The sequence below is a fragment of the Rhinatrema bivittatum genome, chromosome 16 (assembly GCF_901001135.1).
Source record: "Rhinatrema bivittatum chromosome 16, aRhiBiv1.1, whole genome shotgun sequence".
In the NCBI taxonomy this organism is placed as follows: domain Eukaryota; kingdom Metazoa; phylum Chordata; class Amphibia; order Gymnophiona; family Rhinatrematidae; genus Rhinatrema; species Rhinatrema bivittatum.
In genome coordinates this window covers 15,974,753-15,989,422 of record NC_042630.1, presented here as the reverse complement: position 1 = coordinate 15,989,422, position 14,670 = coordinate 15,974,753, and the positions used below count along the sequence as shown (strand labels likewise).

Genomic DNA, 14,670 nt, shown 5'->3' with positions numbered 1-14,670 from the left:
GTAAATCAAAACCGCAACTAAAACTCGACATCATTTGCAAACAATAATATTGAGTGAGTCGCATATGAAGAAAGAGATCTGTCTGCTTTCTACAGTTCCTGTACTATGTCTCTTTGAGTGATCCAACATAATATATCAGAACCTACAGAGTCTTCCAATTTTTTTCAGGACAATTCTGGCTACTGGAAATGGAAAGTGACCATTTGATGTAGAATGCATGAGTGTGATGGATTACTAGATTGCCTTTATCCTCTTTTTGTTCCCAATCCCTTTCCCTAAGAGCTGCTCCCTGGTGTTCATGTCAGGTCTCAGTAATATGATGTAACACTTGGGTAAGAAAATACAAATGAGAATCCCTGCACTGGAAGAGATAATCCCAAAGATCTCCATAGTGACGGTGTTTCTCCCCTGGGTGCTCAGATAGCCAGGGATGAAGGACAGCCAGACGCTCAGGAACACAAGCATGCTAAACGTGATCCATTTGGCTTCATTGAAACTGTCGGGCAACTTGCGTGCAAGGAAGGCCACCAGGAAGCTGACACATGCCAAGAGCCCCATGTATCCCAGCATGCACCAGAACGCAACATCTGAGCATTCATTGCACTGCCATATGATAGTGCCAGTCTTCAGTTTCATGTTCTTCTCTGGGAAGGGAGGGCAGAGCAGCAGCCAGGTGGCACAGATAAGAACCTGTATAAATGTACAAGCAGTAACTGTAACAACTGGGACACGGGATCCCACCCAACCTCTTAAGTTACTGTTGGGTTTGGTGGCATTGAAGGCAATGACTACCATAATGGTCTTGGCCAACACACAAGAGACACAGAGAACAAATATGGTGCCGAAGGCAGGTTGACGAAGCAAGCAGGTTATTTGCTGAGGATCCCCAATGAAGAGCAGGGAACAGAGGAAACTCAACATCAGTGCCCCTAGGAGTATGAATGAGAGTTCCCGATTATTGGCTTTGGCAATGGGTGTATCTCTGTACTTGATGAAAACACACAATATGGCAGCTGTGGTGATAGAGCAGGAAATGGCAACAAGAGCCAAAATGATTCCCATGATTTCTTGATAGGAGAGGTATTCTATTCTCTTTGGGACACATTCACTTCTTCTTTCATTGGGCCAATGATCATTTGCACACTGCCAACATACAGTTGAATCTAGAAATCAGAAAATCAGAAATTCATTAGGAATAGGAAGAAGACTGTTTCCTGTCATGATGAGAAGCAACAAGTAATGTTTCTAAACTGACCATGCAAATATCTGTCAGTTACAGATGATGCTTTTACCTTTGTATTCCACCAGGTCATATATTTGGAAGGTATTGTTTTTAAAACTTGTTTGCAAGTTATGGATCGCAGTGAAGACATCAGTCATGTGATTGGGCAAAGTCATAAAAATGTAGATTATCTTGACTATGGCAGCCAAGGGTTTTCCACCAGCTATGCAGAACGAATAATTAAGATCACTCCAGTGGTGTCATACTATGGTTGGAGCCTGGTGATCACCAGGTTCATCCCAGGCATTTCTACAGCATTGGACATTGTTTAGCTTGGTGACTGTAAATTCCCCTTTTCTTCCTTCTCCAGCAGGCATGATAATAGCCATAATGACTGACAAACTATGTAAACTTAAGGAATTCATGTCCCTACTTTTGAGCCCTTAAGAATGTCATGTGTACATCCTAGCTCTGACTAAATCGTTTAACATCTTTTCAAGACTAGAGACTTTATCTCCTGAAGTGAAAAGGAATCTCTGTTAGTCAATGTAACTCCATGCACCGTAGTGCATGGATTCATTTGAGAAGTCATAATGGCAGCAATTATCTGTATTTCAAATAGTCTTATTTTCAGTTACATGGAATCCAGTAAATGCAGTAATCCGGCACTGTATACCTACTACGTTAGAAATCTCCCCCTCTGCACATGGGGTGCAGTCAAAGCAGCAGAGGGGCTCCCCCTGCTGAGCCACCTTCCTGTACCCGGGGCCACAGCTTTCGCTGCACACGGAGCGCGGTACCTGGGAGTGGATGGAGAAAGAAAGAGAAGGGAATCTGTTGGGGGTGCTAAGCTCTATTGAAAAGAGTATACATGAAAAAGAATATTTAACTGATAAGATGATAATTGAAGACTTCTGGAAAGGAAGGAAGGAGAAGCTGCAAACCTCCGGCACCTGCTTTTTCTGTGGGCAGTTTTTTACTGGGGAAAAGTACACTGGAAGATTTGAAAATGAGCACATTATCCCTCCTCCAGCCTAAGCACACCCTCGGGAACACCCCCTCTGATCGTGGCTAACAGTATTGGCGTTCTGGAGGAGTGCTTGGATTTTTTTTTTTTTTAAACTTTATTTTTAAATGTTTGAAGGCAATTACATTACAAGAACATCTTGACCGAGGAAATCTGACAGATTATAAAAATGCAACAATTCAAGAAAAATCACGAAAAGAAACAGAAACATCAATCCTCATCATTAGCTCACATCTTGCGGAGAGAGAGAGAAAAAGAGAGAAACAGAATCCAACTTTAAAATAAAGTCGCCATCTAAACTCAAAGGGCCTTCGCAGCCAGGGGGGGATCAGTTCCTGCAGCTGCCACCGGAGCAATCCCATTTGAAAGAAAACCTTCTAATTGCGCTGGATCCGTAAATACATAATGAGCACCCTGATATTTTATTAAACATTTACATGGAAATCTTAAAATAAAGGACAGCTCCCAAGTGCTGAAACCCTCGGTTTTTACCGAAGAGAAATTCTTCTCCTGGCCTGTGTCTCGTTCACCACATCCGGGAAATTGGATAAAGTTTGACCCATAAAGAAACCATTTTTCAGGACAAATAAAACAGACTCAATGTCCATTGCTTAGCACTCACAACAGTCTCAGGCAAAGGCCCGGACTGTTCAAGTGAAGCAGGTAGATCAGCTCCCAAAGACACTACTTGTCTCTTAGCCCACGTGATAGATTTCTACTAATAGGCAAATAATATAGTCTAGTAAACTCGAGGAGTATTTCTTTAGAGATATTTAAGAATTCCAAGTAAAATTTTCTCAAGATTTCCTTAGGAGATATCAGGGAGCAATGAGGAAAACTGAGAAATCTGAGATTGCAACGCCTAAGGAAATGACCCGCATTTTCTAGCTTCTGATGGACACGTTGAAAATCTTTAACACGGGAAGCATCATGTTCCTGCAAACTAACACATTGGCCTTTAGGTTCCTGGAGCTTCCCAGCCTGAGCCAATAATGTTTGAGAGTGATTATTAACAGATAGACAATGACCTTCCACACTTTCATGGAAACTGAATGACCCAGATTGGCAACTGCAATCCACAAAGCATGTGAAGGTGATAACCGCAGGTTTCTCCAAAGGCTGGGAATCAATTTCAGAGTAGGATGGGTAGACGTTACGCATTCCCCCTTACCATAAGAGAAGTCTCTCCATCCCCAGCCGGAAAAAGAAGAGAGACCATTGCTTGTTCCATCCTACTGGTAGCACCCTCTGAAATTCTTAAACCTGAATCAGGAGGAGTAGGTGCCGCGGAGCTGAGAGAAATGGCAGACTCATCTTGCATGGAGCAAAGCGCTCCTAATTCATTACCAGCCCATGACATACCTGGTGAAAAGAATTGTGGTATGATGATCGACTGGGAAGAAGCAACTGGAGTTCCTGAGATGGATGGGATTGGTTCCTCTTTTTCCCTATCGAACAACAGAACACGAGAGGAGCAGCAAGACTTTTATTAGGGGTGCGCCTTTTCGCCCTGTGGCTTTGGCGTGCCGCTGACAGCCACCTTTTAACACCTGGGCTGAGAGTGGGATGTCTACTGGAAGCATCTAAAAACAGCCGATATACCTCCTGCTCTCTCCCTGTACTTGGATTTTTCACCGAATTGAGGGAAGGCAATTTTCAGAATGGCCAATTAATGTGGGTTAGATGCATTTTACTGTCATTTTATCCTCCTCAGCACATTAAAGACTGAAATTTCCAATGTATTTACACTTATAAAACCTGATTTTATGTGCATAAACAGGCTTGTGACATTCCCAGGGATTGTGCATGTAAAAGTATACACATGGGTGTTTTTGTATGTACTTTTACGCGCCCTAGAAACAGGCATTCTGGGGGGTCGGAGTTTGGGCAGGGAAAAAATGTATGCTCACACTTTTGCTTTTCAAAAGCATGCACATACAGCTCCATGCACACATTTACATCTCGGAAGCAGATGTAAATCTCTACATGCATGTCAGTGTCAGTTCCACACATACACAGCCAATTTTCAATTTAGACTCATGTGCATAAGTCTGCTTTTAAATTTCGGGTTAAAGTCCATGTGTACTTTCTACACACAGCCTTTAGACCAATGTGGGCTGTTATAATATTACCCTTCCTGGGTCTTATCTGAATAAGGACTATTTATTTTCCCTATTCTCAGCCACTGGAAAACATCTTTATTGAATAGCAGCCCTAGATCATCATTTCAAGATTAGTAAAAAAAAAAAAAAAAGCCCAAAACAAACCAAGAGTCCTAGTTCACTAAGACTTGTCTCATTCCATAGCCACAACAAAAATTATTGGAAAATTTCTGCTCTAAATCCCCAAAACTTGTAAGTTTCTAGGACTATGACTTTGCTACTTGTAGATAATTTAAAAGAGAATAAGTTGACCTTATAGAATGTTTCCCATACTAACTGTATCATGTTGTGTTTTGCAAAGCAGAAGAATCTGCTGGAATGCCTACACATGCTACAGACAAAAGGAATTGGCAGCAAGAGAGAGAGAGAGGCTAAGCAAAGGTAAGTAAGAAGCCTCGTTTAGAACCATTGCAAGAGGAAAAGACATGGGGAAACTTGTCCGAGTTTCACAGATGTTTGGCTAACAAAAAATATCAAATGATACACTGTTGGGATGATGAGTAAACAGAGATTGAAGAAAGCAGTGGGGGTTAGGCTGCATGGCTTGTTCAAGACATGATATTATTGGATGTGTTTGGATTCATATCTCCATTCTTTACAACAGGATCTGAGAAGGTTCCAGGTCTTGCTTTCTGTATTTTGGGTTTCTACCTCTGTGTGTTGAGTATTCCATCGGATGGCGCTCATGTTGATGGACAACTCCTGACCTTTGTGTGCTCTAGCATCAAAGCTTCCCACTTTCACAGATTGAATGCTACCATCGGGATTTGGTTGCCAGTTAACGATGTCATATACAGCAGGAGGATCGCCATTGTTGTCAAAGTATATCTCTTCCCCCATCTTGTTCACAAAGTGCACCTTTTTCATGTAGTATAGAAGCTGTGGATAAAAAAATGCTTGGTATTAAAGTCATGCCGATGGTGTACGCAGGCAATGGAGCAGTTGCTCAGTTTGTTCATTTTAACACAGTAAAATTAAAGCACCTATGTTTTGGGTCCAGACCACATATTCAGGGCTTTACCTGAGGGCTCCCCTGGAGTTTATCCTATGTAAGCACATACTCACTGGCCATGTCAAAGGTGGAATCAACCCAAGGGACTCATCTGCACACTCACAAAACTATATCTTGGGAGCTTAGCCAATATAAATATATTCACTGGAATTATATCTGAGGACTTTAGTCCAGGAGTTTATTCCACACTCAAATAGTCACATGCACACTCTGGCTCACTTATGGCTCCAGGTATTTTATAATAGGTTTATATGAGCCAAAGGAGGATGGAACAGAGAATAAATAAAATCAGATAATATGGAAGAGTTAATTGCAGATAATACAATTACTAAAGAGAATACATAAATATGTAGATAGATAGATATAGCAAAGGTTAATTTCCTGACTGATATTGAAAACAAGGGGCAAAGAATACCATATGCCACTTACCGAAGTTTGAAGTATGTATTGATCGGATCTTATTTTTATATTAAAAACTAGCAACTGAATGAGACAAGAATTTACAGCTGCTCAAGACAGAAGTGATGCCGCCTCCCTCTCGGTGTTCTTGTCAGTTCAGACTGAGGAATTAGAGTTTTAAGAGCTTCTCAGTTTGAGACCTCTGAGAATCTTGGATCTCTAATTAGGCCAGCTAGAGGAATGTCATAGAGGAAAAATGTTTAAAGTTAGGCTAAGAATGCTGTTCCTACAGGCTACTGGCTTACGATATAATGTTGCATTCATGCTATCTAGAATCTAGGGTAATTTTAGATTTGCACCAGGATCCTAGCTAGAATGAAAGTGAAAATGTTCCTGTTTTTGAGGGATGAAAAACCATGTTTTTAAGTTGAGACGAAGAAAAACATCACATGATGCCTTCTACAAAATGGAAGCATAAGGGCTACGTGACCTTGAGACCTAAGATGGCCGATAAGGGATACATGGCCTACGGTGATTGGTAATGGGGCCTGCTATGGTATTATGATGTAAATTGGGAAATAAATACAGTTGATTATGTTGGGAATGGTAGACCAGACGCATGATTGGTTAGGGGCATAGCAGCTGAACATTAGAATATGATGCAAGGAAATACCTAAGGACATGGCAACGTATTAACTGGTTTTGATATGTCTTTAGTGAAACCTATAATTTATTTAAATGATTGTAAGTGCTTGGAAGTTCAGAACAGCTTTAAGGATTGCCACTGGCCTTTTTCTTTTTCTTTTTTTTTTAATCTTTCACAAGAAAAGTAGTTGTGGTCTGATGTGACATTTTTCTTTTAAATTATTTTAATTTGGACATAGCCCATAACCATTAGCTGTGCTCCTGGAGGAATTTCTACTGGGAGCCTTTATCCTTAAAAAAAAGGCCCATTTTGGTAACGGAAAACCGCAAGACCTCTCTGCCCAGTACACCTGTCAGCTGTTTATCTTTGTGCCTGGGAACCACCTTTGGCGCTAAGTCCAGTTCCCAGGTTCTCGCCTGGCGGTTCTCTAGACGCGTTAGCATAGCACGTTCCACATGGTTCCCAAAGCCGTTCTCGGAAGCATTTTATTATAAGCTGCATGGGATATGATTTATCATCACATTCTGCTTCTCTGCAAACCTTAACACTTTCTGAGTCAGGCTGAGTGTGACCGCCACCCAGACAGACTCAGAAAGACCCCGGGACCTGACCTTTCAGTGTTATATTCGTGGAACCTTGGGCCGGCTGAGACTGCAAATGTTATACTGTGGGAACCCACAGGAAGCGTCACAGTCGGGAGGCGGCGCTGAAGAGACTCCGGAGAAGACTTCACCACTGGAAGTCCGAGGTCCCCCAGGAGGAGCCCGTAGGAACCCGGACCTCTTGGACATAGGCGGGACCCTATGCGACCAAGGATCCAGGCAGCGGCCGAAGAGATAGGTGATGAGGACGGCAGGGCCCAGGAGGCTGGAAGAATCTTCACCCTCGGAAGCCCGTGGCTCCCCCGGGAGGAGCCCGTGAGAGCTCGAGCCGCTGGGACTTGGGAGAATCCTCTGGGCCTGCAAGTACCAGATACCTGAGGTGGTGGAAGAAGCTGAAGTCAGAGTCCAAGAACAAAGCTGAGTCAGAAGCCAGAAGTCAGCGGTCCGAAGCCAGAGCCAGGGGCGGAAGCTGGAAGCAGAGTTGTGGGACGGAGCCAGGACAGAAGCCAGAAGTCTGAAGTCAAAACCAAAACCAGGAGCGGAAGCTGAAGATGTAGTCAAGAGACGAAGCCAGGTCAGAAGCCAGAAGGCAGAAGAGACAATCAAGATCCAATGCAGCAACTAGCAACTCAGGGGACTGAGTGAACCTCGTTGCAAGGTGAAGTACAGCTGAAGCTGCCGGGTTTAAATGACCCGGCAGCGTCTGACGTCATCAGGAGGGCTGTCCTCAGATTCCTGCGCTGGCCCCTTTAAATGTTTAGCCCCGGCGTGCGCACCTATGGGGCAGGGCCAGCCGCGGCCCGTCGGCGGCGTCTCCCTCTCAGGGAGAGTGCCGTGGTAGGCCGCGTCTTCGGGCCTGGGCGGCCGACGAAGATGTCCCGCGGCTGGACCGGCCATGCGGTAAGCGAAGGTCCCGGGGCACGGCCCGGGACCGTAACATTCAGAACAATGCAATCCTCTTTTTGTTTGTGTAGGAGGTTGATAGCAAGGGAAGCTTCCTCAGTCTGCTCTGCTCTGGAAGACTTTAAATGGAAGGGGCACAATAGTAGATGGATTAAATAAATTAAATAAATCTTCAAGGGCATAGAGGTAGCTTGACTAAACAATGATGTCTTGTTGGTTGCTCAAATGTATAGGGAGGGGGGCAGTTTTCAAACTGTCCACATTGGGGCAAAGGCGCACTTTTTGACCGTTAGATTTGCACTAATTCTGAGAGTGAGAGTGCAAGCGCACTTTTGCTTAAAAACATGCTTTCATTACACAGTATGTGTGGTCACTCGCAGATGCTTTTCCTGCAGGTAGAAGTTTGCTGGAAAAGTAAGCACAGGGATATGAAAATGCCCTCTATGCCCTTCCTTTTCCTCCCTCTATCCTAAATATGTCCCCGGGAATTAGGGGCGTGGATGGGGAAACTCTTTTGTATAATTTCCTTTCTAGTTTGTTTTGTTTCTTTCATTTTGTTTGTAAAAGTATGTTGTTGAGTTTTTTTATTTTGTTTTTAATGTGCACTAATTTGTGGAGGTGTCTGCGTGGGAATGGCAGACTGAAAGGCCACGGCGTACTGCTATTTTGCTTTTGCAGCTTGTCGAGTGCGAGTTGGAGAGCAGAGGCGCTGATTCCCATTGAATCTGAAACAGTCACTGAGGTGGAAGCTTAGCTCTTGTGATACAGATCTTAGCTTATAGATTTATTGTATGCTGTCTTATGGCTGATTGTTATATCTCATTGTTTTCTACTTCCTGTCTCTGTTACTTTAACCTTGTGTGTTGCTTGCTTGGAAATACAACATTGCACCCGTTCACTAGTAACTTTCAGTTGCCTTTCTTTCTTCTTATGAAACAAACTGGATCCTAAAGGTCTTTGTGCTCTGGAGAATCATTAAGGGAGGGCAGGGGGTGGGTGGGTTGAGTCAGGGATTTTTTAAATTATATCTCAATAGTGGGCATGAAATGAAAAGGATTACGTTGACAACATTTCCTATCTCATTCCAAATAAAAGTGCATCCCTAGGTCAGGGTTTGAACCCACAATCCTAAGACTTCCAGGCTCTGAACTTGCAGCAAGTCTTCTGGCTTTCCTGGGAATCTTGGTATATTTATCTTGTTTCCTGGGAGAGTTAGACACGCCCCTTCAGTCTTCTGATTGGACCAGCACTAAGTGTGCCCGATATTCCCAGTAGTATATAAGGCATACCGAGAAGGCACATAGTGCTGGTCTGACAGTCCTCCTGCCTTGTGGGATTGCGCCAAATCCTGATTTTCTACTTAGACTAGTTCTAGTCTAAGTATTCACGTTCCAGCATTCCTGCATATAAGTCTTCCTGCTTCACAGTTCAATCTCCAGTGTTCTGCTTGAGTCCAGTTCGTGTTCATATTTCATGTGATTCTCCTATCTCTTCACCAACCCATGACTATCACTTTACCTTTACACATCTTCCCTCTGAGGTGGCCCTGATTGCCAAGCCCAGAGATCCTCATGACACCCTACCAGAAATGTCTCCTCTCATTGTGCCTAAAAGTACTGGTGTTGTAGATGAGCACATGGACACTTAGCCACATTGAAGACAGGCAGTTCTCAGGCAATTGATTAACATGGTTAAAGCACTTTTTGTCCTCCCCACACAAACATTACAGTTACTGCTGTTTCTTACCTGCCATGGTTTAAAATTCCTTATATCAGCGCACGTGTGATTAATGAAGGGCCCTTCCCCCGGTATACAGGAGTGCATGTCTTGAAGGCCATGGGCCACAGAGTAAACTGCATTGTAGACATTGTAGCTAGTGCTCATGTCAAATTCACGTGGAATTTGACCATTAAACTCCTTCAGCTTCTCAGCGCCAGTGCACATGGTCATGGGTGTACTGACATCCATGCTGGCCAAGGTGGTCAAGTTGTTCTCTGAGTCAGGCCAGTGGCACCTGAAGATCTCCTCCCATAATGGTTTGATAAATATGTCATGTGGAGAGGTGGAAGGATGAAGTTTGAGAAGGAACTCTTTGAACCCTGGTATCTCACCTTCATGAACTGCAAACCCAAGGGTGCCAATCAAAAGATGAGTGTATTCTCTTTTTAGTAAGTTGAAGCTGTTTGACCAGCTATGAGAGGTGATCCATATCTTGCCAGTAATGTTTGCTCTGGATAACTCCTCTACCACAGGTATGAAAAAAGCGACTGAAGAATAAACTAGTATGATTTTGGCAGATGATCTCTTGACCACCTCAAGGATGAGCTTGAGATTCTTGGCTGTGGACACTGTCGGGAATGTTTCATGAAAGGCAATACAGATGCCCAGCTTTAAGAGCTCCTCCTTCAAGATCTGGGATCCAAGAGTCCCATAGTCATTTGGACTGGATAGCAGTCCCACCCATGCCCAGCCAAAGCGGACCACCATCTGAGCCAGTCCCCGGGTCTGAATGTCATCACTGGGAAGCATCCGAAAAAAGGATGGAAACTGGAACTTGTCACTCAGCACTGGACTCGTTGAAAAATAACTTATCTAAAAGAGTAGAAGGTTCATTGAAGGGTCAGAGTTCCATAGTAGAAGCAGGGTGAGAATTTTACAATATTGCAATATTATTTGGATTAACAGTATCATCATAACATATGTGTCTTTATACTGTTTTTATGTTAACCATGGATAATAGCATCAGGAGAGGAAATGATCATTTTAAAGGAGCTGTCTGTTGTTGGGCTATCTTAGTCAATTTTGTCCTCAATCAGGTTTTATTTTATCCATTCTCTGACTTTGGTAAAATTGGTCTCAAGACTAAAGCCAAGAGGATAATTTTTGTTTGTTGTTCCTTGCTCTATGAATTCTTGTAGGAGTCTTAGTCTTTACAACCACCCTTATTACCATACCACTAAACTTGTTGCAGATTTCAGATAATGAGACCATGTCTTACCTGGGTATACATGTAAAGTCCCAGGACTCTTGCCATTGGAATGGAGAATGTAGAACTGCGTTCTCCAATGATGGCTGCCAATGGAGCCTGGCTTTGGCATTGATAGTTCAAGATGGGCTTCTCCTGCCCTGTCAACATCCATATGGTGCCCCTTAGAGCTCTAGTGGTGAAGAAACAGGTATCATAGATCTGGAAGCCCATGCTGATGTTGGGAAGGAGGGATTGGTCTTGGTTGATTTCGTTGATGGAGAACACCAAAGCTTGCACCCAGCTATATGCCTTAGTGTCTAATCTGAGAAGCAAACAAAATTCCACACTAAGGTGGTGTGTGCAATGATGTGTGCATAATAATCATCTTTGGTTGTCTGAAGCCTTCGTGTTTTTGTGTTAAGACTTCCAGATTATATCTGTAGCTTATAAACCTTATTTTGTTGTTTTCTAGTAAACTGCATTCTGGGCTTTGTCATCTTGCTTCTCTTAAGGAATCTGGAATCCTGGCTATAGCAAGTCATGTAGTTCATTTTGTTACTTCTGACCCTAATTTGTATGTTTGTAGCATTACAGAAATAAGTAGTACTTAGCAGTGATAGATTTTGGACTGATTTCTGAAGATCAAGCTCATTGCTTGTGACATCATTAAATGAAGACCAGGTGAAGGTCGAATGATGCAATGAAAGCAAAATATACAAAGGAAAAGATCAATTTTACCCAGAAAAACAACTGGCTGGGCCAAACAACATGGTTTATAGTCAGGAAACTGAGGCAGATGTAAGCTGAAGGTCACTAGAGATATACACAGAAAGGTGACATTCTCAGGGAGTGAGGAAGCAGCATCCGGGTAACATCACAGAGCTGACACATATACACACAAGTCACTCCTAGGAAGTTATAGGGCAGAGACATATACACAAACTGTCAGTTTTCAAGGGGAATCACCACACAAAGACACAAAAAGTTGCATCTGCTGAGATCATTCTTACACAAACAGGAAACTTTTAGAACATGAATGCAAGAGAATTAAGACGAACATGAAAAGTAGACATCTTACGTATCGCAGAGATCTGGCTGTCCAGTGATCTGATTGTTTGGTCTCAACCAGCTGAGGTGTACAGGAATTATTCCTCCAATCAGGATGTCCCCGTCTTGCATGAAGCCCACCTCTTTCTGGCTCTGGAGGGTGCAGCCCAGGGACAGGGAGAGAGGAGGGGGCATCACCAGCAGAACCATCAACCCAAGAAGTGCCATGATGCAGTCTGGCGTAAGGGGCGGGCTGAGGAAATATTAGTAATCAGTGGAAACACAAGAGACAATCACAAGGAGTCAGCAGTTCACAGGAAAAATTTTCCCAGTCTTCCTATGTTCACACTCTGATGTGTGGAAAGAGATCACTTCATTATATGTTGTATTTAAGGACTGCTCTTTGGCAAATCAATTCCAGGTAGCAATGAGCAGAACCAATGAAGATTTAAGTTTTGGAAATCTCCTCTTCCCCGCCCCCCAAAATATTTTGTGGGATTTGGTGAAACCTGAATCTCCCTCACCCTCTCAGATTCGGGAAACTTCACTGGTATAACAATTTGCATTTGTGTCAGCAAAGTAATAGTTGAAGTCTCTGGCTCTCTCTTTCATGGCTAGAACATCAAAAGTTAATAAAGAAAATAGAAAAACAGTGATTTCATGGAATGTAAAATCAAGATCTCACTCATCAATACAAAAAACGTTCTCTCAGTCTCTCGTTCTCATTTCTTCTATTAGCTTTATTTCTTGCGAAGAAAGTTTTCTAAAGATCAATTGATAAAAGAAAATGAAAAATTTCAGCAAAACAACCAATGCATCAAAATATTACATCAACACCTACTCCCACCCTCCCGAACAACATGCTGGAAGAATATATCACCTTAAATAATAAATTTAAAATAAAATTAAAATGAATTAAAATAAAATAACAATTCCTCACATACTGTATATTAATTCAGAAAACTTTGATCCAGAGGAGCCTTACACAGTCACCCAGGACAAAAACTCCTAACTTCCTATCCCATTTTCGAAATATTTTCCAAATTTCACTAATGTTACTGTATTTCTCTTTTATTGTTTGGGTTTAGCTGTTCCAGTGCGTTCACGCTCCATAGCAATTGTCTCCAAGCTTCTCGAGGCCCATGGTTGCTCTATTCCACTAACTTGAAGTTATCCTTCTTACTGCTACCATCATATGGTAATTAAAAGGTTTCACCCTTTCTAAATTGAAAAGGATCTTTTCCTTCTGAAGAACTTGGCAATAATATTACAGATTCTGCTGGCAGCAATTGTCCCTCTACGTCATTAATCCATGACCCAACCTGTGTCCAGAAAATCTGGATTATCAGCATTGCCACCACACATGACATAAAGACTCAATGCCACTACAATTCTGCCTAATTGCAAAAACTCTCCACTTGGAGCTATGAATCCCAGTAAATTACAAAAAACACACCTCTTTATAAATCAAAATGGACTAAGCAAAAAGTGAACCATATTTCATAACATTAATAATTGATATCACCAAATATATATATGGAAAGGGATGGCAGTTTCATATCATGCTCTATACCCTCCAGGTTATCAGGGCCACGAATTGCCATAATCATTAACTACCAACCACCTTCCACTGAACTTATAACAAAAAAAATGTTTTTTGAGAAATTAAAAACAGTGTATGCAGCACTCTATATCTAAAAACAGAACTTCACTGTTAGAGAAAAAAAAAATGTTGTGTATCTACAATAGAATATGGAGAGATCCACGATGAACTCTAATTTGTTTGAAGATAGCTGACAATAGAAAGTTCACAGCATAAACAATTGAAAGTTTTATCTTATTGCCCTCCCAATGTAGATGTGTTTCAAACAAAAGTTCTTCCTTAGGGGATGTCAATCCAAATCTGTAATGCTGTAACACCAGGATCTTCCAATTCCTTATATCAGTTGCGTAGCCATGGGTGGGCCTGGAAAGGGCTTGTAGTTGAGTTAAAAAGGGGTGCTCCTGCCAGTGTGTTTAGGTAGCTGGAGTAAAGCAGTGAGGGTACCTGACATTTTTGAATGCAAATGTGCTATTAAAACTCCGCCTCCACCCCCCCCCCCCCCCGGCAACTGCACTCACAGCAGATATGAGGTGCACGGGGGCTACTACCGCTCATACTTTGTGGCTTCTAATTTTCAAATGTGAGCAAGACGTGTTACTCCATTTTGGAAACCGACTGCAATGTGCGTGGCCTAAAAGTGTTCATGCACACTACAAATCACCCCCGTTACCAAAACTTCCAGAGGGGTGGCTGTGTCAGTCTTTAGCAGCAAAAAACGAAATGGAGGTTGGTGGCATCTTATAGACTCCATGGATTATTGAGGTATCAGCTTTCCACGACAAGAGTCAGTAAGGTGTCCCCATCCTATTTGTCATTTTTAACTCCCATTATGTGCACACACACAACCCTGGAAATGAAAGGATAAGATCTTTTTAACAGGCAAAAAGCAAAAAAATATCTAAACCAGAAATCTTGCTATAATACCTGAAATCACGATTGCTTGGCTGTATCCTTGTAGAGTTCAGACTGTGTGACCATTCTCAGACTCCCCAGGTCCTGATGTATCACCGCAGTGGTGACTGCCCCTGGATCCTGCCTGCATTTATACTCGTTCCTCCCCACCCCCTGACAGGGAGAGA

General features: G+C 42.6%; 1 protein-coding gene across 1 annotated transcript; it reads right to left on the bottom strand.

Annotated features, from left to right (window-relative positions):
- Positions 1-234: 234 nt before the first annotated feature.
- On the bottom strand, positions 235-12,216 carry LOC115077429 (extracellular calcium-sensing receptor-like). The gene is made up of 6 exons (XM_029579718.1): positions 12,020-12,216; positions 10,972-11,263; positions 9,720-10,565; positions 5,063-5,290; positions 1,899-2,022; positions 235-1,163 (listed from the first exon to the last, which is right to left on the bottom strand). Exons 1-6 carry the CDS (start codon positions 12,214-12,216, stop codon positions 235-237), a joined length of 2,616 nt encoding a protein of 871 aa, XP_029435578.1.
- Between the last annotated feature and the right edge of the window lie 2,454 nt (positions 12,217-14,670).

What these genes read in the sequence shown, in the direction of transcription:
- LOC115077429 (XM_029579718.1), bottom strand. Translation starts at nt 12,216, where the DNA reads ATGGCACTTCTTGGGTTGATGGTTCTGCTGGTGATGCCCCCTCCTCTC. An exon ending in CAGCCAGATCTCTGCGATAC is followed by an intron (nt 11,264 to 12,019) that starts GTAAGATGTCTA and finishes TTTGCTTCTCAG; the next exon opens with ATTAGACACTAAGGCATATA. An exon ending in GGAATACTCAACACACAGAG is followed by an intron (nt 2,023 to 5,062) that starts GTAGAAACCCAA and finishes ATCCACTCCCAG; the next exon opens with GTACCGCGCTCCGTGTGCAG.